The sequence below is a fragment of the Falco biarmicus genome, chromosome 10, assembly GCF_023638135.1.
Source record: "Falco biarmicus isolate bFalBia1 chromosome 10, bFalBia1.pri, whole genome shotgun sequence".
NCBI classification, from domain to species: domain Eukaryota; kingdom Metazoa; phylum Chordata; class Aves; order Falconiformes; family Falconidae; genus Falco; species Falco biarmicus.
In genome coordinates this window covers 15831577-15856371 of record NC_079297.1, presented here as the reverse complement: position 1 = coordinate 15856371, position 24795 = coordinate 15831577, and the positions used below count along the sequence as shown (strand labels likewise).

General features: G+C 62.0%; 2 protein-coding genes across 5 annotated transcripts; both read right to left on the bottom strand.

The window, feature by feature from the left end:
• Positions 1 to 1019: 1019 nt before the first annotated feature.
• ID1 (inhibitor of DNA binding 1) lies at positions 1020 to 1875 on the bottom strand. The gene is made up of 2 exons (XM_056354132.1): positions 1485 to 1875; positions 1020 to 1298 (listed from the first exon to the last, which is right to left on the bottom strand). The coding sequence occupies exons 1-2, from the start codon at positions 1803 to 1805 to the stop codon at positions 1257 to 1259; spliced, it is 363 nt and encodes a 120-aa protein (XP_056210107.1). The 5' UTR covers positions 1806 to 1875; the 3' UTR covers positions 1020 to 1256.
• A 5669-nt stretch (positions 1876 to 7544) lies between these two features.
• Positions 7545 to 22183, bottom strand: HM13 (histocompatibility minor 13). Of its 4 annotated transcripts, XM_056354119.1 has the most exons (14): positions 21966 to 22182; positions 20430 to 20528; positions 18446 to 18528; positions 16863 to 16951; positions 15965 to 16050; positions 15748 to 15873; positions 13750 to 13807; positions 13071 to 13154; positions 12777 to 12813; positions 11562 to 11664; positions 10900 to 10984; positions 8902 to 9017; positions 8507 to 8709; positions 7545 to 7935 (listed from the first exon to the last, which is right to left on the bottom strand). In XM_056354119.1, exons 1-14 carry the CDS (start codon positions 22137 to 22139, stop codon positions 7854 to 7856), a joined length of 1425 nt encoding a protein of 474 aa, XP_056210094.1. In that variant the 5' UTR covers positions 22140 to 22182; the 3' UTR covers positions 7545 to 7853. The 4 variants fall into 4 exon arrangements, with proteins under 4 accessions (XP_056210094.1, XP_056210092.1, XP_056210093.1 ...); XM_056354117.1 differs by lacking the exons at positions 8507 to 8709; positions 8902 to 9017 and having other exon boundaries at positions 10899 to 10984; positions 21966 to 22176; XM_056354116.1 differs by lacking the exons at positions 7545 to 7935; positions 8902 to 9017 and having other exon boundaries at positions 8483 to 8696; positions 10899 to 10984; positions 21966 to 22180.
• Between the last annotated feature and the right edge of the window lie 2612 nt (positions 22184 to 24795).

The following is a 24795-nucleotide window of genomic DNA, read 5'->3' as shown; positions in this document are numbered from 1 at the left end:
CGAGTAGGCACAGACACACACACTGGGGGAGCCTGTGAACATGCAAACACACGCAAATGCTCATGCAGAGGCACACACATGCACACACCTGCAGCCATGGCCAGTCAACCCCTTCCAGCCCCAGACACCCCCCACAGCTGCAGGGCCCTGGAGGACAGGGAGGGTCTCACTAGAGCAGCCCCAAGCTGACCTGCTGCCCAGGTGATGGCTGGGGTAGCAGAAGCCCCCTCAGACACCCCTATTTTACCCTGCCAGGCCCATAGGAAGGTCCATCCACATCTGCTGCAGGAGGCAACATGTCCCTGAGGCACTAGTGAGTCACTGGGCAGCCCAGGGCACCCCAGCCCGTGGGGTTGCACAACCCCTGATGCAATTTCCTTCTCCCAAAAAGTTGCACCAAGGCAAGCTGGAACCACAGGGGCAGCAGCAGCCCAGGGCTCGCACCCACGCTCCCTCAGGGCCCTGCTATGGGACTGTCCCCTGCCAGCCTCGCACACTGCAGCCACCTGCGCCCCGGCCTCAGCTGTGACACAACAGGGACACGGGAATGCTGTGGGCGGCCCTGCTGGGAAAAAGGGCAAGGGCAGGCCCAGTCTGCAACCTCACTACTGCCCAGGCAGACAACGACCCCTCACCTGGCACCCAGCACTGCCCCCGCTGTGTCATTGTCCCACCAAGGTGCCTGCCCAGGGGAGATGCATCCCAGTGCTGCTGCACCTTCCCACGGCAGAAACTGGGATGCAAACCACCTTCCCCCATCTGTCTGGCCCCAGACACGCTGTGAGGACACAGCCCTGCCTGGGAGAGGGACAGGCCACCCACAGCCCCCAGCAGCACACTGGTGAGAACCAGGACCAGCCCACGGGAGACCCCCATCCCATAGCACTGCCACCCACCCCAGTCCATACTGGTCTGGACAGGCTCCCCCCCAGCTTCATGCTCCCTGGGGGCACATCCCCGAGCCACAGACCCCCTGAAGCCCCGGGGTGGGGGGAGGGGGTGCAGAAAGCAGAGGCATGCCTGGTCATCAGGGCTTGTTTAATAACAAAACTCCAGCTATTGTAGAACAATATTCTCCAGCATCATTGTAATATACAATACGGGGAATGCTCTCAGCAATCTGAGAAGGATACGTCCCGCGGCCGCCGGGCAGCACCCCCTGCCCAGGCTGCGGGGTGACCCCCCGAGCAGCCCCGCCAGGGGTCCCGGCGAGCCGCGGCGCTGGGGCCGGGGTCCCGGGGTGTCCGTGGCGCATCTCAGCGGCACAGGATCCGGTCGGCGGCTGGCATGCACGGAGCCTGCGGGAAAAGGGGGCGAAACGGCCGGTCAGGGGGTCCCGAGAGGGAAAGGGGCAGGGGAAGGGGAAGGGCCGCCCCCGGGAAAGAGCCGGTGCGGTGAGAGCCGGGAGGTCCGAGAAGCCGCCCGGGCCGGTGCAGCCCGGCGGGAGAGCGGAGCCGGTCCGGTGCCGGCGGTTCCGCACTCACCTCGGGGGGGTCCCCGCCGGCGGCGGGGCGGGGGGGCCCTCGCTGCAGCGCCAGCTGCAGATCCCAGATGTAGTCGATAACGTGCTGCAGCAGCTCCACCTTGGAGACCCGCCGGTGCCGCGGCAACGTCGGCACCAGCGCCCGCAGGCGCGAGTAACAGCCCTTCATGTCGTACAACAGCGCGGCGGCCGCCTGCTCCGCCGCCCCCGGGGACACCCCCAGGCCCGGCCCGCAGCGGGCGGCCTCCCCGGGCCGCACCGCCTTCAGCGCGCCACCGGCGCCCGCAGGCAGCGGCGAGGGGGCGGCGGCGACAACCTTCATGGCGAGGGGCGGCGGGGCGCGAGGGACGGCGGCGGCGGGACCCTGCGGGCGGACAGCCGAAAGCGCGCCCCGCCGCGCCAATTATAGAGCGCAGCCGGCGGGGGGGGCGGGGCCATGGGAGCATTGTGGCCAATCGCGGCTGCACGGGGGCGGGGGCGTCCCCGCCCACCCCATTCATGCGCCCCTGAAGGGCAGCGCCTTAAAGGGGCAGTGGCGGGGAGAGGGTGCCGGGGGGCTGGGGCGCCGGGGGCACAGGGGCTGCGGGGGCTACCGGGGCGTGCAGCGCTGGCGGGCACCGCCCGCCCTGACGCCTTCCCCGCCGTTAACGTAGGTAACTGCCCCGCGGGCTCCCGGCGGCGGGCGCCCCGCAGCCCCCGCTTCCCCTCCGCCCCCGGGGCTCCCCACAGCCCCGCTTGCCCCTTTTCCTCCCCCACTCCCCCCCCCCAGGCCTCCCGGTGCCCCTCCGGCCGCCCATCCCTCCTGAGCTCCCCTGCCCCCCGCCGCCCCCCCGCTTCCCGGGCGGCTCAGACCGTTAGACGCCAGGGCCGTGACGTCACCCATTCATAAACCCCGCGCGCTGTCAGCGCGGCGCCTGGCGGGCGGTGCCCATGGCGACGGGGGCGGGGCGGGGGGGCACCTGCGGCCCGGCCCAGGGGCACTGGCACCCCCACGGAGGGCATCGGCTTCCCCACGGGGACACCGGCACTCCACAGGGACACGGGGAGGTTCGGCATCCCCACGGGGGCACTGAGACACCCACGGGGACACGGGGCTACCGGCACCCCCGTGGGGACACCAGGACGGCCACCGGGACGCGGCGGTACGGTCATCGCCGCCAGGGCCAGTCCGTACCCCGCACCCCCTGCCCCGGTCCGTGTCCCTCCCCCGCCGCAGGGCGGCCCCGCTCGCACTCCAGTCCCGGGGCTGGAGCCTCTGCGGAGCTGCTGGGCAGGGGGGGGTCGTCGGGCCTGGGTGCACCGGGAGGGGGTGGGTGCAGCCCCCGGGAGGACGCGGCGGGGCAGTCGGCTGCCAGCATGGTCCTGCCGCGGGGGCTGAATGGGAGGGGGTCCCGTAGCTGTACAGGGCAGCTCAGACGGGGTCCCCCTGGCCCAGCCCAACACGGGCAGGGGGCGTGCAGGGAAGGTTGAAGCCTGAGTCCGTGCACCCCACTCCTGATGTGTGTACACACGTGGAAGCATGCGCACACACATGCACACACAGAGGGATGTATGGGTATGGGTGTACACATACATGCACAGGAAGATTCACACCCATACACAAACCTGTGGATGCACACACATGTAGAACCACGTTCATAAGTACATGCACACACACAGATGCACACACACACATGCACAGAGATGCATGCACATCCATACACACAGATGCACACACACACATGCACAGAGATGCATGCACATACATACACACACAGATACATGTACACACATTCACACACAAAGATGCATGCACACACGGGGGCATGCATGGATGAACGCACACACAGATACATACATGCATATGTACCTATGCATTCTCAGGCACACACACCCCACCCTGCCCACCAATGCATGTGCCCAGGTGCTGGAGCAGCCCCTGCCGTCCTCCATGTACCCCGTGAGGCTGTGCTGTGGGCCCGGCTGCGCCGCTGCATTGTTGGCAGCAGCAGGAAGCTGCACTGGACCCGGCTGCAAACAAAGCCAGTGCAGGGCCAGGGCACCCTGACAGCTCAGTCCCAGTGCATCCCATCCCGAGCTGTGCTCAGCTGCCCCCCACCCACCGGCGGACTGGGCTGCCAGGGTGGGCTGCACAGCTGCAGTGGCAGTGCTGTGATAGCACCCTCATGGAGGCATGGGCATGGGGACAGCCTGGACACCTTGTGCCCTTCCTAACCAGAGAGCATGTCATGCAGGCTGGCCCTGGGGTGGGTGCGGAGAGCCCCAGTGTGGGTCCAGAGGATGACACTGCCCTACCCTGTGTGGGGGTGGGCTGGGGGCCAGACCCCCTGTGCCTGGCCATGCTCAGAGAAGCTACAGCCTCCCCAGGCATGCAGGGAGCTGAGACCACCCCTCCTCTTCCTCCTCCTCGGGGTGGGGGCAGCAAGCCTGGACAGCATGGATGGACTTTAACCCTGCCAGCCCACCTGGGGGGAGCTGCATCTCTCTGTCACTCCCTCCGTCCCTCCTCCCTGTGTCCCTCATCCTGGTGCAGCGGCGGTTCCCAGGGTGGGCACAGCACTGGGGTCGCCCCCTCCATTCAGGGCTCGGCTGAGGGCCTGGTGCTGCCCAGTTCCCACCGCGGCTCTCAAAGCTGCTAATTAGCCCCCATCTGGCGGTGGCGGCCGGGCCGTGGCGGGGAGGCCGAGGACATTGTGCGCAGGAATGCCTTTCAGTGCCGGCCGCTGCCGCCAGCTGCGCCGCCAACAATGCACCGTGGCCCCCGCGCCCCAGCAGGCGCCCTGCCCGCAGCCCCCAGCACCGGCCACCCCGGGTGGCGTGGGGACCACGACGGGCTTTGCTGCCGTGGCGGGTGTCACAGCACACGTGGCACAGCTGCCCTGGCTGCTGGTGGCCCTGGCTTGTGGCTGTGAGATGCTCTTGCCCCGGCACTCTGTGTGTTGGGGTGCCGGGGACAGGGATGGGTTGCTGAGGACAGGGATGGGGTGCCGGGGACAGGGATGGGGTGCTGTGGTTGGGGCTGCCAGTGTGGCACCAGGACGCTGCCCTGGCTGCAGCTGGGCATGGGGTCCCGGCACGCTCGTTGTCCGGCAGGACAGATAGCTTCATTTCCATGTCAATTCTGGGAACGGGGCGCGTGGAGTGGGAACAGTGGCCTCGGCCATATGGCGCTGGCTGGGCTCAGCCCGGCTGGGGGGGCGGCTGCTTTGCACGGAGCAGAGGTTGCCTGGCAGCCGAGCACATCAAAGCCCCCGGCCGCCCCCCGCCCCGCCGGGACCACACAGGGCATGGCCGCGCCAGGCCGGCGAGGGGCCGCAGGGGCTGCCTGTGCGCGGTGACAGTGGGGACAGGGGCCAGCCAGCACCCCAGCCTGGGCAGCACCCAGCCCAGCGCTCTGGCATGTGGGGGTCTGCAGGGCTGCGAGCTGGAGGGAAGGCAGAGTGGACAACATGGGTCAGGCTAGCCCCCTGCCCAGTGAACCGCACCCCCAAACCCGGGCTGGGGTTGGGCTCCATCCAGGTCCCCTCACCCCACACTGTGGATCAGCCCTGGGGCTGTGCAGAGCCTCCAGCCCCCTGTGCCCGCAGGATGGTGTTGAGCCGGGGCTGCAGATGTGAGCTGGGGCTGCCGGCACAGCTGGAGCAGGGCTGAGGCCCGAGAAAGCCTCTGCACGTTCCTCTCCCGCCTTCTCCCTTCCCGTTCCCAGCTCCATCCGCTGCAGCCCAGACCAGCTGGAGCCAGGCAGCTCTTCCTGGGATTTATTCCAGCTTCCTGCCCCTCCTCACCGGCCGGCTGGGGCTGGGGCTGCTCTCGGCTGCTTCCTCTCTCTGCTTGCAGCTGCCGGCCGGGCGCCACTGCCGGCACCCACCACCGGCACCCACCACCCGTCAGGCCCCCGGCTCTCGCTGCCAGCACCCCACCACAGCTGGGCATCCCCAGCCCCGCACGGTGGGACAGAACGTGCTGCACCAGGGATGGCAGCACCCAGCACCCATCCCACCAGCTGCACTCCAGTGGGATGGCTCCACTGCCGAGGAGGCTCTGCAGGGCTCTGGGGACAAGCAGCCCCGGTGTGTGTCCCCCACCCCAGGCACCAGCACTCCCCACGCATGAAACCACCATCCCACTGCCTGGCGTTTGCACCCATGGGTGCACACGCAGCTCAGCCCATCCCACCCCACCGAGCACGAGCTTGGCATGGAGGGTGCCCAGCGGCTCCCCCCGCCAGTGGGCATCTACATCACTGCCCCGAGGGGCCATGGGTGGGGGGATTACCCCAAACTCCAGGGCTGCCAGCAGCAGGGCAGGCTCTGTCCCTGTCCTGGCTGGGCGCAGCTCTGCAGATGGAGGTTTCCTGCCGGAGCCGGCACATTGATGTTTCCGCAGCCCCCCCAGGCCGGAGGGACCCCGTGGCGAAGGGAAGGTGGCCCAGCAGCAGCCCAGACAGAGTGGAGCCATGTGGCCGCAGCGGTGCTGGGAGCGGAGGTGCCACGGAGCCCAGGTGCAGCGGGCGAGCGAACCCGGGGCCACTGAGGCGCCGGCTCCTCGCAGGGCTCGGCCTGTTTCCTTCCTCCCGGCCGGCCACAGCTTATCGGCCAGGCAGGGTGAGGGGTGACCCTTCTGTCCCCTCCCCAGGCCTTCCGCTCCCCACAGCCCTGGGCCCTGGGCAAGCCCCTGGCTTGCTGCCGTGCTCCCACCACACGTACAGAGCTGGCACGAGCTGCCCTGAGCCCCGCAGGGTGATGCTGGCACTAGGGGTACCATGCCCAAACCCCCGCTTGCTCCTGCACACCTGGGGGCTCCGGAGGCTGCACAGGACAGGTGCAATGCCATGGTGACAGCAGGCTCCCACCACACAAAGGCAGGGAGGTTGTAGTGGCTCAGGACGCAGTGCCAGAGCCGCAGCGGGGGGCACGCACTGTCACACCGCGGCGCTGAGTGGGCCCCGGCACGGGGCAGGGTGCTGCACCCTGCGGCAGAGCCAGCGTCCTTTTCCACGGAACACTGGAGGCTGGTGAAATCACATCTGGAGTCTAGACTCAGCGACTCCGTGGGCCGGGCCTGGCGGCTGCGCCATACCCAAGCCCTGCTGCACACTGTTTGCTTAGCTGGAGGTATTTAATTGGAATTAAAGTGGCCCCTCTTGTTTTTGCGGACAGGGCTGTTGGAAAAGGAGCTGTAAGTCATAGAAAACATCTGTAGGAGACTGCGAAGGGTCATTAGATGGCAGAACGCGAGGCGCCACTTTTAGTGCTCACAGCCGACGTGGGGAATAATGGTTCAATACGGCTTTTGTGGAGGGGCTGCCAAGCCGGCAAACACTTTCTATTTATTCTGGCAGTGGGCATGGTCGGAGGGATGCAGGGTCCTCCGCATGCCTGCCCCGAGGGCGGCCAGGGAGGACACTGCTGGTGCTGCAGGACACGCAGCAGCCGGCCCCAGTGAGAGCTGAGGCGACTGCTGGAGCTGCCCCTGCCTGCAGCTGCCCCAGCCCTCCTGCCTGCACCGCCCCCCCCCCCCGCCTTGTCCCAGCCCCAGGGGCTGCAGGCTGGCGCCTGGCACCCTGCAAGGAGGTGGGACAGCCCACGTTCTCCTCATCCCACTCCGTTCTCCTCATCCCACTCCGGGGCTGGGTTTGGGGTCACCCAGCTCTCTCCCTCCATGCCCGCTCTCCCCCAAGCTGTGGGGGCTCAGCCCCGGCAGTCAAGGCAGAGCACATCCCCATCCTGCCAGGCTACTGCACCCCGATCCCTGCTCAGTCACCCCGCTCGGGAGCCAGACCCTGGCCCGAACACACCCAGGCACAGGCTGGCGGTGGGTGCGGGTGTTCAGCAACCAGGGCCCCAAATCTGGGTGTTGCGGGGAGGGGCACAGGCTGGGGAAAGGCTGAGCACTGGAGGGGGAAGGGGACGGTCACTTGGAAACAGCCAGACAACGGCCACGGGCCCCACAGGGGGAAGGTGGCTGCTGGTGAGCCGGGATGGCAATGGCGGCCCTGGCAGGCGGCTGAGCGGGGATACAAGCTGGAGCAGCGGCCCTGGCACTGCCACACTAGCACTCCTTCCTTCGACATAGTTTAATATGAGAGAAAGCAAATGCACAATACAAAATTTAAAAACCGGCCTGTGGTTTGCCCCCCCCTCCCCTTGTACCCCCATAGGAAGATAGGCAGGGGGGCAGCGGTGTGGCCCCGGGGGGCCAGCTGGGGGGGGAGGGGGGTGGCTATGCGGCATACATCGATACCCCACCTGGGTGGCTGCTCCGACACACACAACACGATGCTCTTGCACAATTGTTTCGTCGTCTGTCACTTGTGGAGGGTCTGGAAGGGCCCCAGCCCAGCGGTGCCAGGCATAGCCCGTGGGCAAGGTCACTTCTCCTTCTTGGAGGCTTCTGTCATCTCTTCTTTGGAGGCCCCCGGCACCTCCTTGCGGGTAGAGCTCTCCTCGTAGCTGGGAACGAGAGGGACAAAGGAATGAGTGAGGCCAGACCTTCTCTGGGGACAGAGACCTGTGCCAGGCAGGGACAGCCCAGCCCCAGGCCATCGGCTGGGGGTCAGCCCTGCCGCACCAGCCAGGCTGTGCCCATGAGGAGGTCAGCTCCAGCAATCGCCCCCCCAGCGCAGGAAGCCTGATGGGGCAGAGCCCAGACAGGGAGATGAGCGGTGCAACACCCCCCTGACACCCCCAGGGATGGGGTGGACCAGCCAGGGGTAGGGCTTCCCCCAGTCGAGCTGTCAGGCCAGCTCAGTGCCCGGGGCTCTGCCCTTGCTTCCCAGAGCACCATCAGATATCCTGGATAGCACCACGCTTCCCCCCCCACTGCCCTGCTGAGTACTGGAGCCAGGGGGGCCGGTTAGCGGGGGGAGCCACAGAAAGATCAACAGACCCCCAGGGTCTTGCTCCTCTGGCTGCAAATCCCCCCCAGCACCGGCCCCGAGGCCCTGGTGAAGGAAACCCGGGAGCGCTGCCTTCCAGCAGGAAGCACGACGAGGGCAGAGATGTCAGATCCTCTGGCCCCTACCTGGCCAGAGCGACAGACAAAGGGCACCGCGTGCAATCGCTACATGGCACTAGGGCTTTGCTGCCGGCGTCGGCGGGGACAGGACAGTTTCTGCTGCATGGAATCAGCAAGGCTGGCCGGCGAGCCAGACACGGTGGGGAAGTGGGTAAGTCTTGGTGTGTGTGGCAAGATTTCAGCAGAGGATTCATAGCTGCAGGAGAGAGAGGAAGCAGGAAGGGAAAGGGGAAAGACGAGGACAGAAAGGAGAGGGGGAAGAGAGAGAAAAAGCAGAAGAGTGTTGGAGTAAGACTGCTGCAAACCCACCCCCTGTGCAGGCAGCCTGCTGTCCCCTCCAGCTGCTGGCACCCGCTAGCTCAGGCTGGGGTGGCCCCGGGGCTGTGCTGGCAGGCTCCTGCCTGCACCCCCCTTGCCTGCAGACCCCAGGGCAGGGCTGCAGCAAGGGAAAGCAAGGGCTGAGACCCGGGGAGAAGGCAGCTCCCACTGGCACGCATAGGGCCCGGCAGCCAGAACCCACAGAACAGCAAGCCTGGGCGCTGGGAAGGCAGTGGCAGGGCGGCCCAGGGGCTGTGCAGGAAGCAGACTGATGTGGCAGAGCCTCTCCCGCTGAAGCGAGGACAGCGGGTCTGCAGGAGGCGTGAGCAGCACGACGCGTTCCCCACTGCTGACAGAGGCAGAGTGAAGTTTACTGCCTGCCTAGGGAGACTTGGCAAGGCTGGGAGCTGTGAAACTGACCCTGATTATCATCCACCTCTGCTCCATCAGCACCCCTTCCCCAGGCCTGCAGCACAGATCTGCTTGCTCCCACACCACTCCCCCCAGCACTGCCTGTACTCGCCAGGGCACCAGACCCTCGCTGCCCTCTCCCACGGCACCTGACGGCTGCTGTGAGACACCCCGTGCAGGCAGCTCACTGCGCGCAGGCAGCTGGCTGGCTGAGACCACAGGGGAACTGCCAGCTCCGGGCTGCTGTCAGTGCAGGGGGGACGATCAGGGTGCACCAAAGCCACGCAGGTGAGCTACACCTGGTGAGATTCGTGTGGTGGGAGCCGCTGCCCTCCAGGCATAGGTCCCATAATTTCCCACTTCCTCTGCCAGCAACTGGAGCAGCTTTGAGGGGGGCTGGACCCCAGGGCCCGTCAAGGTTGCAACCCCCAAGCCTCCTGCACTTGGCCTAGCAGCACTCGGCAAACAGCAGCAGCTTGTGCAAATGCTCTGTGGGGGCACTAGCCCCCCGTGCCCGACTGCTGGGCTCCCCAGGCCCCTCGCTGCCTGGCTGGCCAGGCTCACAGCGTCTCTCCCCAGTTTCCTGGTGCGGGAGGTGGTGCTGCTGTCAGCTGGTGAGTCACGGCACTGGGGGAGAGCGGCTGCAGGATCCCAGGTGCACAGGAAGGACGATCCCAGGACACTCAGCGCCTGCAGCAGCGATTGTCAGAAGCAAACATCAAAGGATGGGCAGGTGCAGCAGGGCTGGGGAGCCGGCCCGGCTGACAGCCTGGTGGGAACATGCATACCTGCATCTCCCAGGGGAGGGGAAGGTGGCGAGCACAGCCAGCTCCCTGCTGCACCCCAGTCGGATGCTGGTTTCCCTTTGACCAGGCTGGAGGCTCAGGCACTCCCAGAACGGGGAGGCTGGGGGGTGCAAACACTGCTTTGGGATGTTCCCCTCCCTCCTCTTCTTCAGCCATTCTCAAACAAGCAACTGCACTGGGCCACCACTGAACTGTGAGCACAACTGGATGAGCGTAGTGGAGAAAGCTCCCAGGCAGGCCAGACCACGCTCCGTGCAGCTCAGAGAGGACAGGCAGGTGGCCAAAAGCTGCCCACTGACAGCAAACAGGCAAATGCCTGGCGCATGGCAGGCTGAGGGAAGGGCCAGAGCACAACAGCACAGCACAGCCTCCTCTCTCTGCCCCTACGATCCCTGGGGCAGGGAGGCTGCTGCAAACCAGGATACTTCACCTGAGCGGGGAGGCTGGGATGTGCTCAAACCAGCCCTGGCTGCTCTTGCAGCTGGATCCAGCTCCATTCTCCCCCACCCACAGGCCCTGGGACACAATGACCAAGTATCTCAGCACCAGGTGTGCGGTCCCACCCTCCCCTGCCTGCCAGCGCACGGGAAGAGTTTGTCACCAGGGCGTAAAGCAATACCAGATGCTGCCTGCCTGTTGGTACTGCACCAAAGCTCCCACCCGGTTACAAGGAGGTGGCTGGAGCCAGGGCCGGCATGTACAAACACAGACCCGCTCTCTCCACCCACGCACGTGCACGTGCACACCCAGAGAATGCCCAGATGAACTCGTCCCCCCAGCTGTGCCCAGGCGTGGGAACATCTGCACGCTTCATGCACTCCAGTGCCGCCAGCAAAACAGCTCCGTCCCCAGCTGACGCTCACCTGAACATTTCAGTTACTTCTCCTTTTGCCAAAGCCACAAGAAGTGGGAATCCGATACATGCAGGGACCAGGTACAGAAGAGCAGGCTGTTGGGAAGAAAAACAACTGTTAAACCAAGCCACAAAATCACCCCTCAGGAGGAGCGTGAGGCAAGCTGGCCCTGTCCCCTCTGCACCCGCAGCGTCTGTCACAGCATGGCAGAGAAGGTTAATGCCCCAGAAAGCAGCTTCGAGACCCAAGTTGCAGCTGCAGCAGCACAAAGACCTCACCATGAGGTCCCTGCAGGCCATGAACACACAGAGGGCCCCTGCGCAGAGCAGTGACAGCACCCACAGTGTACGGGCTCCCAGGCTGCCCCCACAGCACAGAGGGTGGGTTTTCAAGGGCCCTTTGGTTGTAAAGAGCCACAAAAACACAGGGCAGCCTGGCAGAGGTACTGTTGTTGGAAAGACAGCTGCCCAAGCCAGCCTTGCCCCAAACAGGACTCTGCTCCAGCCAGGCACAGAAGCCTTGGGCACGGAAAGGTACAGGCAACACTGGAAAAGCAAAGGCAAGAGAAGGAGTGTATCTGATTTTTCCTGGCATGACGCAGGAACCTCATGACCAAGCTGGTGTTTCCTGCTTGGGATGTGCATCTGCAGGAGGCAGCACAGCAGAGCTCACCTGGGCATGCTTGAAGATGTGCATGATGAATATGGTCAGGCCCAGCCCGAAGATGTAGGCCACAAAGCTGGTGTAGAAATACGTGTGTGTGTTCTTCTTCAAGCTGTAGAGAAAGGGAGCAAAGCCCAGTGACTTCGGGTCTGGGACGCCAGTGGCTGGAACAGAGCTGCCCAGTGCCCTCAGTCGCCTCCCTCCATGCTGAGGTGAGGGGAGCTGTACTCTGCCCGTGCTCTCGGGCCAGCACAGGGGCTGCCACCAGCGTAGCCCCAACCCCGCAGGAGCAGTGAGGGACTGGATGGGGTGACACCCAGGTGAGGGGCTGGGGAAGAGAAGGAGGCGTGCAATCCTGCTGCTGGACAGCTACAGGGAGGGGAGGAATCTGTGCCGGGTGGGACCCAGCTTCCTGGGGGAAGCACGGCCCGTCCCTGGCACCCCACTCTCAGCACGTGCTGTTTTATCAAAGGGCAGGCCACGGGAACTGAGATTCCCAGCAGGTGCAGGCAGGATGTGGGTGGAAACACCTGGAAGACCTGGCACAGACTGGAGGGTCTGTGCAACAGCAGCGGGAGCGGGGCCACACCACCGCAGTCGCACGAAGGGCCCATTCCCAGCAGCTCCCCAGCCAAAGACTTTCAGTGTGGGGCAACTGCTGAAAGCTACAGCCTGGTGTTAGGTGCAGCTTCTCTGCGTAGGAAGGAGCTTCCAACGTCAACAGCAATCCAGAAGTAGCCAGCAATGCCAGGCACTGATTTGCATCCACAAGAGCACTTCCCAGGTGCCAGCACCCCCGGCTCTTTCCCACACTGTCACCATTTCCCCTCACTGCTGAGCACAGCCACAGCCACCCTGCCCTCCCCTCCTCAGTGCCAGGGAGATGGTTGAGGCTCCCACTGTTACGTGCTGCTGGCCTGGCTCTTTCCCCTGTGCTGCCTGCCCTGCCCACCTTGCCATGCGTACAGCAACCTCTGTGAACTCGAATGACTCACTCCCCGTGCTCAGGACTTACCCACAAAGCCAGCCCTGCTCACATCTACTCTTCCAAGAACTTTCTCTTCCGCCCCCTGTCCCAGCCACTCTCCTGGGTCCCACGCCAAGCCCCGGAGGGGAGCGCACGACTGCGCTCCTGCCTTCCCTTTATCCTTTTCCTCTACAAAAGCAGTTCAAGTATGTTGCAAGATCCAACCTGCCAGGGACCCTTCCCTGTCGCCCACTCACCTGATGTCAAACCGCAGCAGCAAGGCAATGAAGATCCCTGCGGGCAGAAGGGGACAGTGAGGGACGGCAGCAGGGCGGGCAGGGCAGGACCCGCAGCCGCGCCGGGCGGTGCCTTGGCGCACAGCGCCCCCTCGCGGCACAAGGCACCAGGACAGCACCCACACCTGGGGGAAGCCCCGCACCCCGGGTCCCCGAAGCCCCCAGGCCCGGCAAGAGACCTCCAGGGCTTCGGCATGGCCCCGCAGCCTGTCCAGATGGGGGATCCCAGTCACGTTCCCCCTCTCCTGTCCTTACCTGGAATGACAATGTCTCCCAGACCCAGCATGGCAAAGTTGTCAGCGTCCAGCCCCTTCTCCAGCAGGTCCTGAGGGAAAACCACTGCAAGGGGCAGAGGGAGGCAGAGTGAGGGGGCAGCATCTGTGCTGAGCAGACCTCAGCAGCACCGCTGTGCCTGGCAAAAAGGAACTGGAGCAGGGCAAGACCCCTGTCCCTGCCCTTGGCCCACTCCTCCCCTGCAGCTCCCCTTCTCCTTCCTGAGATGACTCCAGGCGCCAGGATGAGAACCCAAGGGGTTTGCAGCCAGCCCCATGCACAGCACTCAAGCCCAGCTCCCAGGACCCAAACTACTACGTGCTCAACAAAGCACGAATTCACTCTCTTTTAGGGGGGTCTGTGGGGTCTTTTGCATGCTGGTTTGTTGGTTTTTTTTTGAGGTGGAATTGGCTGCTCTGAGGGTGCAGACTAATGCAGACTAAGGGAGCCAGCTCAGGGCTCAGCAAACCATCCCCCTCCAGAGACCTGGCCTGCTCCCTGCAGGTCGGTGTCACCAGGCAGCTAAGGGGGTCACTAGCAGGAAACCTTCCTGCACATGTCCCACCTTCTGAGCTATCTCCAGAAGGCAGAGGGTGTACAGGGCAGCGACTGCAGCAGAACAGACAGCCCCTCCTCCAGCACACAGGGAAGATCTACTCACGTTTTATTGGGGCTTCAAACGATTTGGCAACTGTCACCATCACATTGGTGCCAAAGACCTAGGGGCAAGCAGAGGAGTCCTGGGTGATCACAGCTGCACAGGAACAGGAGCATGCTCAGCTACAGCCTCACTTCACAACGCAGACTGGCCTCAGTGGCAGAGCAGCAAAAGAGCTGCCAAACTGTGCAGAGAGTCCTGCGAGTGAGCCTCCTGCCCAGGGGAGAAGGCACAGGACAGCACTCAAGGAGGTGAGCATGTCACATCCATCCTGCTTCCTGAATGGCACCAGGGAGACAGCTCCCACTCACATTGCAGAGCTGCAGTGCTGCCCACCACCTGGCCTTCCTCAGCACCTACCCCTGCGGGTCAGTTCAGCTCCAATTAGTCAACTCAGTGGAAAGCCTGACTGCCGCACAGGACATTATCTGAGGGCAGGAGGTGCCAGCAGACAGTCCCAGCCAGTGGCAGGCTGCTGCCCATAAAACTCCAATGGGGACCAGAGCAATTGACAGATCAGCTGTATTTTACTCTGAGGTCATTTATTTGTACTGCACTATCAGCTTTAAATACTGGCGTCATTTAGGGGATGGACTGTAAACACATAGGTCAACCACCCTTATTTCGGTTCCCTTTTCATCTCCAAGCCTCCAGTCTTGGCTACACCAGCAGCAGGCACATAAACCAGGTGCTGGTTAGCACCAGCAAGATCCTAGAGCTAGGGATTAAAGAGAAACCTTAAAGCAAGCACCGGGCATCAGATTAACTCCCACAAGGTGCAGCAAGCTCTGGGCATGACCATGGAGTGACAGGACTCTGCATTGGGACCAGGGAAAAGCATCACATGCAAATTCATCCCAAGACTATGCAGGGGGCAGTATCATCAATCCACGGAGCAGTTCTCCTTCCTCCTTGGATCTCACTGTGATTAAATTCATGCTAAGATCCAAGCAATTGGTCCTTGCAGAGGGGCACAGTAAGAGGGTCTCCACTTCAAGACGGCCCTTCTGTGAGATTCCGGCAACACACTGACCTGCCAGGGAGGCTGAGGCAGGAGACAGCCAGCAAGTGCAGAGCAGCAAGGGTCGCACTCTTGCCATCTCCCAAGTACTGGGAAGACACCTGCACCCCGAGCAGGGCGCAAGGCACTGGGTGTGCTAAGCCAGGAGGGCTGAATCCTCTCCAGCTGACAGCAGCAGAGCAAATGGCACACAGGCTAACAAACCACAGAGCTGAGACTGTTAACAAGCCTGTGAAGCAGGGACAGCACCAGCCTAGTGCAAAATAACATACAGTAGCCAGGCTTAAATAGAGAATGATTACTCAAGGCAGCTGCAGAGCTGCTGGACAGACCTCAAGGTATACAAGTGTCTCAGACATTTGGAAACACAGTAATTCAGAAGGTGGAGGCAGCAGAAAGGACTGGCAAATATGGGCATTGCAAGGAGAAACATTCCTCCAGGCCCACTGCAGAGACATGACGAAAACCTCAAAATAAAGATGTCAGGGTGGTGCACTGGCTGAGGGAAAGAGACTGGAGGCATTCCAGTGTTTGGTTCTCTGTGCGAGAGAACAGAAGGATGCTAACGAAGCTGGCAGAGGCACAGCCCATACAAGCAGGATCAGCAGGCCCCACAGCAGCCTTGTCCTCCAGCCCACCCAGCAGCTCCACCAGGCATTGGAAAGACCTTAGCAGGGAATACATGTCACCAGAACTGGATATGCCACACACCTGGGTACCCAACAGCCTAGCTAGGATCCCTGCCAGCCCTGGGCTTTCTAAGCCAGAGATTAAAAGAAAATGCATTTGCTGAGCCACGTTCTGCCACTGTTTGATTCTGTCATCATCCCCACCACACGCCTTTGGGCTGAGAAAGTGGAAATCCTGACTGCAAACGTGTGTCCAGCCAGCGTGCTGCCTCCAAAGAGGCGTAACGCCACGCACATGCCTTCCGCCAACGGCTGCAACTCGCGTCCGCCCCGGGGAACACTCCCGTTTACCCAGAAGACGTCGTAGATGAAGAGGCCCCCAAGCAAGATGCAGCCAGTGCTGACGTTGTTCAAGTGCAGCAGCTCCACCCCGTTGAGGGAGAACGCCAGCCCAAAGAGATTGTTGGCAATCCAGTGCTGAGAATGATAGGAAAAAGGGATTTGGGTCCCACTGCACGTGCCCAGCCATTGCCTCAGCCTCCCTGCAACAGGGCTGCGGCTCGCTTACCTTTCTCAGCAGGTACCAGACCCCAACAACACTGCTCAGGGCCAGGCATACGAGATCCTTGGTGTCAAACTCGTAATTCACTATTTCTGCAATAAAACAGAGAAGGCAGATTTTGGGCAGTGCAGGCAGCTCCCCTTCCCGCGCAGGGCAGAGATGGGTGACTACAGCAGCGCAGCAACACAGACCAGAGCGCTTACGTCCTAAATGAAGGGACTGTACCCACAGGAACGGCCATGCCCACAGTAAACAAGTACAAACTGCAAGCGAGTGAGCAGCCGGCCCTGGCAAGCTCAGCCCCTCTCCTTCAGCCAGACTCTGCCACATGGACAGCATCTGCGATCCTTCTGTCAATGAGGAAATTGGATTCAGGCACTGTTTAAGGCATGGAGAGGCAAATCTTCTCCCTCTTCCTGCACCAGTTAACTCCTGGTGGTATCACTAGAAAAATTCTTGCAATTCACTGTTCCCTTACCAGTAAAGCTACTGGGCAGGATACTTATCAAAGCATCTTCTACCAGTGCCAAGACTGAATCAGATAAGGCAGCACAAAAAAGTCAGTACTATGCTACCCAAAGAGCTTAAATAAAGGCAGTGAATCTAACCACAGTGCTAGTTCCATTTCCTATAGCACTCTGGGATCTGTTTCTGGAGTTTCACTGCCAGCCACCAGCAGCAGAGAGGGAGAGCACCAGCCAGTGCAAGAAGATGCACACAGCAGCCCCAGCTCTGCAGGGATACACTGGGCTTACATTGGCTACAGAAGCATAGCGGGCAGTAAGAGGCAAATCTTGGATAAGGTTGTCTCAGTCGGCTGGAAGTCAAAGCATCAAGTGACAAAAACCAGAACAGTAAAGGCAGAAAACATTCAGGCCCCCAGGAGACCAGTGAGCCAACATACCCTCCTTGTTTTCCCCGGAGCCCTGGGTGAAGAGAAGCTGGTATTGTTTGTTGGGGAAATTTGCAGGGAAGAATCTGTTCATCATGGGGCTGAAATGAGAGGTGTAGAGAAGGGCAGTTTGACAGAAACCCCGCAGGACACGCTGCCCAGCACCTCTGAATGATGGTGTTGCAGCACAGCCATCAGCCCACACCCCCTCCCGAGATGGGGAAATGCCAGGTTTTCACACAATCACAGCATCACAGAATGGTCGGGGTTGGAAGGGACCTCTGGAGATCTGGTCCAACCCCCTGCTAAAGCAGGTTCTCCTAGAGCAGGTTGCAGAGTCGCGTTCAGGTGGGTTTTGAATGTCTCCAGAGAAGGAGACTCTGCAGCCTCTCTGGGCAGCCTGTTCCAGTGCTCTGTCACCCTCAAAGCAAAGAAGTTTTTCCTCACGTTCAGATGGAACTTCCTTGTGTTGCAGTTTCTGTCCATTGCCCTTGTCCTGTTGCTGGGCACCACTGAAAAGAGCCTGGTCCCATCCTCTTGATACTCACTTTTAAGATATTTGTAGACATTGATAAGATCACCTCTCAAGTCTTCTTCAGGCTAAACAGGCCCAGCTCTCTCGACCTTTCCTCATAAGGCAGATGCTCCAGTCCCCTCAGCATCTTTGTAGCCTCTGCTAGACCCTGTCCAGTAGTTCCCTGTCTCTCTTGAACTGGGGAGCCCAAAACTGGACACAGTACTCCAGATGCAGCTGGAGTCAAGTTTTCCACTCCAAAGACTGGCAGGAGCCCCAGCTTCACTCACCAAGCCACAGACATGGGACCTTGTCCTCCCCAGAGGTCTGACCTGCCGTATGTGACGTTCCCTCCCAGCGCTCTAGGGTAGCAGGCACAGAGCATCACCCACTAGAAGGGAGGACCCACCCCAGACCACAGCATGCGCCCTGTGTCCCCCAGCAGCCCCCTGGGCACCCAGAACTGGGTGGGCCACCACTGAATGGCTCTCCTGAAGAGCTGGGAGCAGAGACAAAGCCCTTGCCCAGCACCGGCCTAGGGAAAGCCTCTGGTCCCCAACGCCCTAGAGCTCAGGAAACAGGAAACCAGTTTTACTTTTTCAGTTACTGAAACAGCCTATGCTTTCAAAACCTTGTGCCAAGCATCCACGCAAGGCTGGGGGATGTTATTGTGAACTCCAGCTGCCTGTTTCAGCTGTCCCAATAAGGGGAACATGGGTGCAGAGGAGCTCTCCCCTCCACAGGGCAGTGAGAATTGTGCCAGGCCATAGCAGCTCCTCAGGGTGAGCTGGCCTTGTCCCACGATAGTGGCCACTCACACCTCCATGAGCTATCCCAGTGACGCAGTACAGGGTACCGGATTGCTGGGACCCCCCCAACTTTGGATCCCCCAAGGAAGAGTTCACAGCATGCTCTGGGCCCTTCACACCACTAAGGAACAATACTCTAGAGCTGGGACTTGATTCTGCTGCAAGGCAACAGTCCTCTAGAAGCCCCCCGTTAAAACTCAACACCCTGCTGCCTCACAAAGCGGGCAGCCTTGGACACCCCTGCCCCAGTTGCACCCTTCCCTCCGCTGTACCTGATGGTATGGGACAGGGCTAGGATCCCCAGCACGAAGAAGTACATGGAAAGCAGAAGATTGATGTACTCTTGAGAGAATATCTGCATGACAAATCCAAAGAGGGGTTAGTTAGCCTAGCATCCTCCCCATCTACAGCACTTCATGTTCCCATCAGCAGCTGCTGTGTCAGTGCTCCAGGGAGGCAAGAAGAATAGCTGGAATAACCCAAATTCATGCACTGCTGATGGGAAATATGTTGGAAATAGCTGTGTGCTCGCAGAACAAGCACAGTGGGCCTACAAGTTGCTGTGCATCTATGAGCTGCTCAGGTCAAAAAATAACTCCTGCACTGCAGAAAGGAGGACAGAGCTTCCCCAGCCTGTCCCCTGCAGACTGAGCCCAAGCAGGGAGCGAGGCACCATACCACTCCTGGGGGCTGTCCTGGCAGAGGGGAGCAGCAGCACCCCTGCCCTGTTACTGCAGCGGGCCAAGTGCATCCTGCCCTAATTAAACACCGTGTTATTAGAACTCCTGCCCTCCAATGCACACACTGCATTGCTGCCAGATCACACCCCTACAGCCCAGAACAAGGGTCCCCGGGGTCCTCCATGCTCTCCTGGAAGGGGAATGCTGGAATATGAGTGCTCATGGCAGGTTGCGGAAATTAAAAGGAAGAGCCTCTGATCATGCAGCAACTGCAGCAGGGGCACACTGCACATCCAGTACTTCTTCTCCTGGTGTCTCTATCCCAGCCAGCAGCAAGAGACAGAAAAGGCACCTGAGGAGGTGGAAGAGTACCCTGAGACATGGGCCACAGGGAAGGGGTGGGCTGCTGGGGGTCCTGTCAGTGGCCAGAGGGGCTCGGGCGGCAAGGTCTGGTGGGCCTGCTCCATACCCCACCATCAGAAGAGGCTCAGCAGATGCTTGGCTTTACTACTGGTGACCTAAAAGAGGAACTGCAGCCCCAGTGAGCACACAGGCTAAACTTCCCTGCTGGGAAAGCAGGACATATTGCTGGGGAGGCCTGATCCTGTCTGCTGCTGCAGAGCTGACCTCTGTGGCTGCGCAGGCTGTGGCATGCACTCGCCTTTCTGCTGCAGCCACAACACAGGCCAGCACCCAGGCCCACATCAGGGTGAGGACCAACAGGACACAGCCATCAGCCCACTTAACCCAGGGCAGGAGCCCACAGCGTCAGTCAGCTATTGCATGGTAATTGCAAGAGTTACCAGAAAAGGGACTGTAAACTGCAGTATTCCCAACTCTGCACCTTAAACCTCATCTCCTGGGCAGCCAGAAGCACCCTGCTACCTTGCAGGCAGCCCAGGCCAGCAGGGCTGGAAGGTGCTGAGCTGACAGGACTGCTCAGCTCCTGGCTGTGGTGACCCCATGGCTCATCAGGCCTCTCCAGGAGCTCAGCCACAGCATGCACAGCCAAAGGGGCTTTACGCCAAGATATCTTCTCTACACAGCCAAGAGCACCTGCTGCTGGGATCTCCTGTGACTCAGGAATGGTCATCTAACTCTGCTTGTTGGGTCTGCACATGTAAAAGACTTCATGTTGAATACCTAGGGGCTCACCCACAAGGTAGCAATCCCCCAGGCCTGCAGCCAAGACAGCTTCGGAACCACAGCATGGAGCACAACACTGAGACAGCAGCATTTGCAACTCAGGAGTCCCTGGCACCCTCTGATTTTCTGTGCACTGTCAGGTCGGCCCACTGAGGCAGACAGAGCGCAAGGGTGAACTTGCCCCACAGCAGCTCTCCAGAACCAACCTGTGCACAAACAGGCCCTGATTTCCCCCAAGCTGTGACAGTTCACACGAGAACGGATGTCCTCCTGCGCAGTGACACTGAAGAACTCGAGCTGTGCAGCCTTAAACATTTTCTGTCCCAACACTAAGGGCCAAAAATCAAGTCAGCCCCACTTTGGGAGCTCCTGACCAGGCAGGGAGGATGGCAGGCAGCGGCTCCAGCACCTGCTGGCATTGCTCACTTACTTTAAAGAAGAGGTAGAGCCCCAGAAGGGTGCAACTGGCAACAATGGGAAAACGAGCAGCATCTCGGCTGGTAATGGTCTCTGGCATCTCCGAGGAGTTCTGGAGAGGGGAGGAGAGGAGAGGAGTGGATCAGTCCCTACTCTGGCTTCATACCTGTGCAGAAGGTGAACAGACATGAGTGGGACTCCACAGCGGCTTGAAGCCGGGCGGGACACCCACTGCCCCCCCCATCATTTCAAGAGGCAGTGCTGTGTCACAGGCAGAGCCTGAGATGGAAAAAGCAAACGTTGCACTCATCCTTCCAAGGGCTGCCACAATTTACTGCTTTTTTCCTCTTGGACAAGGGAAAAAAACCCTGCACTGGTGTTCCTGTCCCTCCCTACCCAAAGGGGAGGTGGGGTCCCTCGCTGCTTATAGCCAGCTGTCCCCAACAGCCCTCCCATCTGTGCGCACCATATGTCAATAACTCTCTGAATGATGTTTCTCTCCAATCACCTTTTTATCCTTCACCTCGCTCTTGGGGTACTCCTTGTGCTCAAAAGCCGTCAATTTATAAACCCCCTTCGCCTTCCGAGACATCTTTGCACCAGCTGAACCAGCCCCTTTTCAAGGCATTTCCCAGGAGAGACTTTCATCTGAGAGGCAGAGGGCTGCCTGCTGCCCTGCCTGCTCCCCTGCCCAGCTGGCCGCTGCTCAGAGATCTAATCTTGCACAGGCAAACACCTGTGGCCAGTGCCAGACAGAGTGCATGTCAGTGGAAGCAAAACAACCCCATGAAGGAACAGCAGTTTATGCCGGGCACAGCAACTGCCACACAGTACTCAGCGGTGCAGAAACAAGAGCCCAAAGAGCGGCTGGCTCCCTGTGGTGTGAGCAAAGAGAAATCCCCCCCCAAACCACAGCCAGGCCCTGCTCGGCTGTGATCTCAGTTGCCCGGGCTGCCAGGAACCCCACTAAAATCATCTGAACCCCCTGATTTAAGGCTTAAGGCTGGACAAGGGGCTTCTAAAAAATAGTAATAAATCTGCCTGTGTAAAAGAGTCCCTTCTCCTGAACATCAGGAGCCAAAGTGTTGGAATTTGAGTCTCAGCTGCTACCAGCGAGGGCAGGAGCAAGACAGAGGAGCAACAGCTGGGCTGCAGGGGCAGTGCGGGCAGTGCGGGCAGCGCGCCGGGGACCAGCCCCAGCGCTGCGGGACGCGGGAGCAAAGCCACCCATGAGTCCCCCCGGCGCTGCACCTCCTGCCGGACGGCGGGGCGGCGGTGAGTTCTGCAGCACTTGCATTTATGGGGCCGGGGCCGGAGAAGAGCCGGGGGAGGCCAGATCTCTCCCGGGGCCCCCCGCCTCCACCGGGGCGCCGGGCTCTCTGCCTCGCCAGGGGCACAGACAGCCGCCCGGCCGGGGCACCGGGGGGGGCCGGGGCCACCTTGGCGGGGGGAGCGAGGCCCGGAGGGTCTCCCGGGAGGGGCGGGGGAAGCCCCCGCCGCCGGGCCCGGGCTGGGGGGAGGCCGGGCCGCCCCGGGGCCGCGGGGGTACCTTGCTCTTGGCGCAGCTGACGGAGCGCAGCGCCCCGAAGAAGATGGGCAGCAGCGCCATGAGGACGAGGCTGCCGTAGGCCAGCGCCATGCCCTCGGGGGTGGCGGGCGGGCGGGCGGGCGCGGGGGCCCCGGCCCCGGCGGCGCTACCGTTGTGCGCCGCGGCCTCCTCCATGACAGCTGCTCCCGCCGCCGTCCGCTTCCGGCCCGCGCGCGCCAGGGACACGTCCTCTTACCGACCGGAAGTGCGTCAAACGTCGACGCCGCCGACGCTGAGCACGCCCCCGGTAACCCGGGCCGCGTTGCTAGGAGACCGGCAGCCGGGGTCCTGCGCGCGGCCTAGCCCGTACCGGGGCCTGCGGCCCCCACAGCCGCCCCGCTCGGGGCCGGGCTCCGGGCTGGCTTCCCGCCGCAGGGCACGGCGGTGGGCCCGGCTTCCCCGTGCCGCGGGTGGGCCGGGAGCCGTGAGGGCAGCCCGGGGCCGGTGGGACGGAGCAGCGCCAGTGGTCCCGCTGGTGGAGTGCCCACACCAGCCTGGGCTCGGGCTGTGCCGCCTCGGCCCCCGGAGCCCTGCATCACCCCGGTTTATGGTGGTTTATCCTGGCTCCCAGAGGTCCGTGCTGACGCTGTGCCGGCAAGGGGGAGCGCAGCGGCGCTGTCCACGTACAGGCAGGGGGTTCTGACCACAGGCCTGGCCCTTCTTGCCTGGATCCCACGGTGCCAGGAGTGGGTGAGAGTCTGGGGGTCCCTGCGGCCAGGGGGGACCCAGCCCCCCGCAGCCACAAGTGGGAAGGTGGCAGCTGCAGCCACCACCAGCCCAAGCGAGTTGGGCTTCTCCTCCATCCTGCCCTGGGTTTTCCTGCCCTTTGCTGTTTCTCAAGGACCCCCCTGCGCTGCTGGGGCTCCCCCATGACCTGCCCCAGCCCACCCGTGGCTGCACAAACAGCCCTTCTGTAAAAATGCTTCATAAATGGCAGCAAATTCTCCCTGCCGCTGGACCGGGGCCAGGGCTCTGCTGGAAAATTGGCTGAAATGCGTGTTTTCCTCACAAATATTCCCTCCCCTCCCAAGCCGCTGGCAGCCTGGCTGTGCCACCGAGCCTCCTCCTCCTCCCCAGCTCCTCTGTGTTGGTGCTGCGCATCCCTATCGCCCTCGCCAGGACGAGAGTCTGCTGAGAAGCAGAGACATCAGCAAAGGAAAAGATTGAGAAAAGTTAAATGGTGCTGCCCCTAGTTTAGATCTGAGCCACGGGCAGGGGAAGGGAGCACAGAAGGGATTAAAAAGCAATTTAATTTTTTTTTTTTTTAATGTTTTCTTCCTGGAATCTATTTCAGGACCAGGGGTGATTCATAGTTTTGTGTTTCAGGCAGAGGGCAGATGGAAAGGCCTCCTGGGAGCCCCTCTCTGCAGGGCTGGCCTCCTGCCCAGGATGCTGTCCTCTCCCTGCCACTAACTCTCCCACAAAGGAGAAGGACAGGCACCAAGGGCAGCAGCAGGCAGCCACGCAGGCAGCGTGCCCACACACACCCTGCTGCCTGCCATGGCCTGGCCTGGCACAGCACTGACCCCCTTATCGACCCCCTCACCCAGACCCTTATGGACCCCTCGGGGTGCCCACCCTCCCCCTAAACCCTGGCTTGGCTTGGGAACCCTTGGCAAAGGGGACGCAGGGTGATGCCTCCCCTCCCAGCCTCACCTCCACTGCGCTGCCCGCACACCACAGCCCTGCAGCGCTCCAGCCCCATTCTAGGCTCTGAGATGTGGCCCGGGTGGGAGCGGGTTTTGCCGTGGCGGCTGGGATCTCCTTGTGCACCCACTGAGGGAACTGAACAAAAAAACCAGTCATGTCTCTGCAGCCCGTTTGAGAGGGGCTGGTGTGTGGGGAGGGCTGGGGCAGCTCTCAGGGCTGGCATCCCGGTGCGGCCATGCACCGGCTGGGAGCCCACGGGGTCCTTGTCCCAGGGAGGCAGGGGGCAGAGCAGCAACCACCGGGACTGGTGGCACTGGGGCTGATGGTACCAGGGAATGGCATGGGGACTAATAGCGCTGGGGAGCAGGTGGGGCTGGGGAGATTGCAGCAGGGCCGATGGCCATGCAGGGACAGCTGGCACTGGGACAGCCCCGAGAGCACTTGCTGGGGGGGCTGGGGCTGCTGAACCCCGGCACTACCTGCCCCAGGTGTGGGACCAGTGGGGGCTGCAGGCAGCCCCCGCCCCCCCCGCCCGCACCTCCTCCTTCCTCCCTCGTTTCTCAGTGCCTCGCCGTGGTCCCCCTTGGCCTCTCCTCCCACCCTCCAGCACAGCCGCATTTTTCTGGGTTTGAGCTCATTCTTTCCACTCCCCTCTCTGCCGGCTGCCAACTTTCCACCCCGTGCCCCCGCCCCCCCCTCGCCGCCACCTCCTGCAGCAGGGAAATGCCGGCTGCAGCTGTGGGAGACACTGGCAGCAGGAAGGAGCCCCTGTCTCTGCTGTGCAGCCCCCAGCCCCAGTGTGGCCAATGCTGTGTGAACTGCAGCGTTGCATCCAGCGGCACCAGGAGCTGCTGTGGGGGGGCTCCGGGACAGGGCCCTGGCAGAGCAGCCAGGGCCAGAGCCACGGCGAGGAGAGAGCAGCAATGTCACTGTCACCAACAGTTCAGGGAGGCACCGGGCAGCACAGAGCAAAACCCGAGTGGGCTTCCCCAGTCCCAGGGACAGAGCTGGCAGGGAGAAACCCTCACTGGGGTTTGCACCTGTGGAGAGACTGTTTTCCCACTGGGTTGCTGCCCCATCCCTGCTTCCCCTTTGCGCCAGTGACCCCCTCTCTGGCTGCACGGTGCTGGCCGCAGCCAGT